Below are 5433 nucleotides of genomic sequence, written 5' to 3' on the forward strand. Positions count from 1 at the left end.
GAGGGAGACGAGGCACGTGACGGCCGAGCAGACGCGAACGATGATCCTCCAATGCAAATAGGCGTGGAGGTGGTTGACGATTAGAAGTCCAAATACTATCGCCACGTCTATCAGGGCGAGGAACACGCTCCTGGACCTTGGATCCGATATCTCGCCGATGTAGACGGGCGCCAGAGGGGTGAAGAGGCCGGCGCCCAGGCCGTGGATCGCCCTCCCGATCGCGATCGATGAGATATCACTCGCGAGTCCGATCGACGCCCATCCGATCAAGGACACCGGGTAGATTATCATCAAGGACCTCCTCCTGCCCACCGTCTCCGCGAGGATCGCCGACAACAGACAGCCGAGGAGCATCGGGAAGCTGGAGGCGGAGAAGAGCAGATGCGCCTCGCCTTCGCTCGTTATCCGTACCTCTGCCCCCCTGCTCTCGTTCGCCGTTACGTCGCTTGTTAATTGGATCAATTGCACGGTGTTGAAGCCGAGGGTCAGGCCGACTGTCAGCATGGACAGCAACGGGCCCAAAGCCGCCAATAATTGCCTGTCGCGAAATTTCGATTCCTCCAAGCTTTCAGTTCCGTTGTGCTTCTCCATTCTCGTTCCAACCACTTCTTTTTTTCCCCCCTTTCAAAATGTAATCGTCGCGCGAGCTTGGATATACAGAGAAGTTTAATACCGAGCGGTGTGACATAAGGAATGAGATAAAAGAAGTTCGTTCAAAGATCCCTGTTTTATTCTTCATTTATTCTATATCCCCCTTCCATCCACGATCAATCGTCCAATTGGAATCACAATCGAATAACCTTCAACGGTTATATATTATGAAAATATAATAAACAGAGATTATTTGCATCGGTATGAATTCATAATCTTGAATCAAATTAGAAAAACCATTTGAAAGTAAAATGTCATCATCGATGAATTTCTTTCGGTTTTTGTAATAAATCTTTACTATTTAAAAACAACTTGAACGATCCGTTCAATCATTTTTATCTAGATTTCTCGAAAAGTACGAAAAAAAAGAAAAGAAAGAAAGAAAGAAACTTGCAATTCGATTCTCCAAACTCCACATCCTTCGGTCCTCGAGGCCCTCAAAGACCGTTTAAAATTCCCTAGCCCGCAATCGAGGGAGGGGAGGGGAGGGGCAATAAAAATCAAGAAATCAGCTCGGTAAACAGGAAGCCCGGCGAATTCCTCTCAATTCCATTATGGAGCCTTCCAGCTCTTTGATGCAAGGCAAATATGCCGTGCAACTGCGTACTTCTTTCCCCCTTTTCTCTCTCCATCGCTTCCATCGCATACTTCGCTTCTCCTCTCTCTCCTCTTCTGCCCTACCCCTCTCTTCACTCCTTCCTTTCCGTCTCTCCGCCAAGAAACTCGCCTTTTAATGCGGAAGATCTTCGAAAGACTCGTTACCATGCGAGGTTCTCCGCGACAAAGAGAGATCTCTCTGTTTAACTCTCTGTGTCTCTCCTTACGAGAGACGCACGAACACATTGAATATGACGAGGAGCGAGGCGAGGCACTCTCTCTCTCTCTCTCTCTCTCTCTTCGTGTTCTCGAAAAGAATACGGATAAAGTAAGTGCACGGCCAAGAGAACTAGTTTCTTTTCTTCGTTTTTTTCTTTTTTTCTTTTTTTTTACGTTCCTTAGACCGATACGGCATAATAAACTTTGTCGCAGTGCTCACGTGCTCGCATTTCGCGAGAGGAACGTCTCCTTTAATCACTGCCATCTGCTTTTATATCTTTCTCGGCCGCTGTTTATGCGGCAATGATCCCTGCATGCTCGTGGTTTTCTTAGTGAATTCATTTCGAATTGTATGGGGTATGGGTTATTAGTAAATTTTTCGTGTGCACAGATATAAATATTCGTGGAGGAGAAATTTGATTCTGGTGATTTATAAGGTTAGAGAGTTATTTGGTAAGTTGTAGAGAGGAATCGAAGTGAGGTTATCGATCGATATATTAATTTGAATATGTTAACACTTTGTATATGTTGTACTATTGTATGTATTAAATGTAGATAGATAATTCTGTGATCGATCTAGTGAATTTGTTCTCTTTTTCTTCTGGAAAAGGATATCTTCAAAAGAAGTATCATTTTTATTGCGCGAAAAAGTGGTAAATTTACACTCGATCATCGTTCTATTTTTAAATAATATTAATAATAGTAATTGTTAAATGCCTGAAAATCGAGCACTAAAGTTTTTTAATTTTTCATATTTCGCAAGATCTAAATGGGATACATTTTGAAAAACTGACACAAAGAAAAGCTCACGCGGAAATCTGTGCACTTCGACGATTGAACGAAGTGCTTTTTACCGTGGCAAAGTTATATATTTCTCGTGGAAACGAAGAAAGACGACACGGAAAAGCGTGAATGGAAAACAGAAACGTGTAAAATTGACGGGGTCTTCGAAATAAACTGCGCCAAGCTTCGCATAAGTACACAGAGAGAAAGAGAATGGGGAAAACATTGAATGTGTACAGATTCGTTCGAGCATTTAAAATGCTGTCTACTTTTCCCCAATTTTTGTTCGATTCTATACAAAAGAAAAAGAAAAAAAATTTTTATCCACATACATCAAAAGAAATTATTATACGTTTCCACTCTAAAGTACTTTGCAAATTCATATACTAACTAATAAATAAATCATCACGTTTCTTTCTATTGAAATAACTCTTGTATAATAACATAACAGTTTAACATTCAAATTAGTTAGCAATTATCATAGAAAAACAATTATATAACAAATTATATATACACATAAATACACGTATTACGCAAATTCACGATGCCAGTCGCGTTAATTTATTCAACAAGCAAATAAGATTAGATATTAGATATTAGATTACGATTCACGAAACGAAACGAGAAGAAAAAAAAAAGAAAAGAAAAGAAAAGAAATCAGAAACCCGTCCGAATTCATAACACAATCCTCCCCTTTCGTAATAATATCCCAAATCTATTGCGAACACGCGGCCCGCCGATGGAAAAATGATTGTTTTACGAGAGACAGGGACAAGTGTCGTGCACACCGGCAGCTTCCATAAAATCGGCCCCCTCCCCCTCGGGCTATGAGAAAAACATTTTCTCACGGGCGTCCGCGGTGAAACGACGCTGCCAACGATCGTTCCCGGGTCGCGAGAACACCGGGAATATGCGTCTTTAATGACCCAATACTCGGCGGATATACATTGGCCGGGCAATAAATCCGGCTGGGAAATGGATCAGGTAGACTGGCTCACGTGGACCGCTTCGGATGATCTATGCAACGAACGGGGCACGGTGATTTAAGAAGGATGATTACGGAAGACGCGGCTCGCTTTGGTGGTACGTGAGACGCTATTGAATGCGAGTCGGTGAAATGGTTGGTCGATTTTCCCGAGATACGTTTAGCTAAACGAGGATATAAATTTACTGACTTTACGAATCTCGGCACGAGATTTCAAGATGATTTTTTTTAACGAGCACCGGTTGCCTTTAATAGGAAGAATGGTAATTTCCAAGAAATTATATCGAAAGAATCTTCAGAAATCGTTGATCGATTTCCTTTCTTGTCTTCTCAAATTTTACGATATTATTCGCTCGTTGTTTGAAAAATCAATCGCGAAATCAAAAGTGAATCAATTACGACGAAACGACGACAATGTCGATTTCCAACGATCAATTGTAAAGCTGGAATCGATCAGAACGAAGAGCAATCTCTCACTTTCTCTCTCTCTTTCCCTCCTTCCGCTCCATCGATCCAGAATTCAGAGAGTTCATCGGGCACGAGGGGGTAGTTTCGTTTTTCATTTTCCATCCGACACGCGAGCAGACTGCTCGATAGAGCTTCATTAAAACGTGGCCGGTTGACCGTGCAATTTGTCAACCGTGGATATCCGATAATTGTTCCGCCCGCGTATCTCTCGCGGAACGACGTCCGGCGTCCTTTCCGCCCGGCCGACAGACCTTTCCTCGCGACGTCGATACGCCACGCCACGTTTCCGATGGTTTGGAAAAAAGAGGAGGAGACAGCGGGGAGGAGGGAATAGGAGAACGTGGACAAAAAGAAAAAATAAATAAATCAATTATTTGTTGCCAGAAACAATCGGCCAATAGGGAGGGGAGGGGAGAGGGGGATGGCCGGGCCTGTCGACGACCGATACCGAGCGTCGCGACGCTTCCGGAACGTAAACTGTTTTTAAATCCGACGACAGAGGCAGCCGCGTTTTAAATCGTTGCCCTGGATTTATGGCGTTTCCGATACAAAAACACGCGTTACTGGTGAAATTGCTGGTGTATAATACTGGTGGAAATAAAGAGGATAGAATCGATTCTGTGTATGGATAGTTTTTTTTTTTTTTTTTTATTAAATTTGCTGGTTTTCTCTTTAAATCGATGTATTTGTTTTAACAAGAGGAATGTGATTTTGATATTGTTCGCGTTGAAATAGTGAATAAAATTAAATGAAAGAATGGTTTATTTTATGGTTAGCGGCAGATGAAGAGTATAGCGTAAAGCATACATTCCGTGAATCCGGTATGGTCTAGTGGCTAGGATACCTGGCTTTCACCCAGGAGGCTCGGGTTCGATTCCCGGTACCGGAATTTCCTTTTTTTTTTCTTTCGTGATTTTTTTACATTGTAAATTTACATTCGATTTTATTTATTATTTTACGAGTATTGTTTGATTAAATTGAATTTGTTTAAATATAAAAATGATATTAAATATAATCGTGCGTTCAATTTCTTTTTACTTTAATATCAAACACTTTCTCCTTTTCAATATAATATTTAAAAATTCATGAATCAATATCGTTATATTTATTTTTTAATTAAAAATAATTATTTTCGGACAAAAGAATTGAATGTAATACGGTATAGGATTTACGGTATTAAACGAAACTTCGCGGAAACTTGGTATCATTGAAACTATATATACCTAAAACACACGAAGTAAATAAACGAAACGTTAGTCCAGTTAAACGAAAAAACTTTTTCCTATTACGAAAACGATGTCTCCCTTTTTCAGGATCGCTCGAAAATACTTCTATTTCAGTTCACCCCGAAACAAGCAACGTCGAACGAAGAAAAGTTACTCAATTAGACACACGAACGTCGTTCCGGAAGTTTCTTTGTACTTAACTAAAACTCAAATTCCTTTCCCAGGTTCGCACCTCCTCGCCAACGAGCACGTATTCACCGCAAAGTTTCCGTGCAACGTTACTATAGGAAGAACTTTTCGAATTTGTATTTCGCGCACGTAACGATAGAAAAACAAGAAAAAAAAGAGGGGAGGTAACTACGTTGAAAAGAGTAATTATAACGATTAATGATTCTTTTATGTTAAATGGAAAGAAAAAAAAAAAAGAAATCTGGCCCATGGGGGGATCGAACCCGCGACCTTCGCGTTATTAGCACGACGCTCTAACCAACTGAGCTAATGGGC

The 5433-nt window shown here is 41.1% G+C and overlaps 1 protein-coding gene and 2 non-coding genes across 4 annotated transcripts in view; 1 reads left to right on the plus strand and 2 right to left on the minus strand.

The window, feature by feature from the left end:
- The window catches only part of LOC102677470 (facilitated trehalose transporter Tret1-like), a 2809-nt gene extending 967 nt beyond the window's left edge, over positions 1 to 1842 (minus strand). For both annotated transcript variants that reach the window (XM_031508828.1, XM_031508829.1), the window contains exon 1: positions 1 to 1842. This exon ends at the window's left edge or, in 1 of these variants, runs on beyond it. In XM_031508828.1, coding sequence (XP_031364688.1) covers positions 1 to 591 — 591 coding nt within the window. In that variant the 5' untranslated portion in view covers positions 592 to 1842.
- Positions 1843 to 4520: 2678 nt separating this feature from the next.
- Positions 4521 to 4592, plus strand: Trnae-uuc. Its single transcript has one exon. It is a non-coding gene; the product is annotated as a tRNA-Glu (tRNA).
- Positions 4593 to 5360: 768 nt separating this feature from the next.
- Positions 5361 to 5433, minus strand: Trnai-aau. Its single transcript has one exon. It is a non-coding gene; the product is annotated as a tRNA-Ile (tRNA).

Source organism: Apis dorsata, unplaced genomic scaffold (genome assembly GCF_000469605.1).
Source record: "Apis dorsata unplaced genomic scaffold, Apis dorsata 1.3 scaffold_104, whole genome shotgun sequence".
NCBI lineage: Eukaryota > Metazoa > Arthropoda > Insecta > Hymenoptera > Apidae > Apis > Apis dorsata.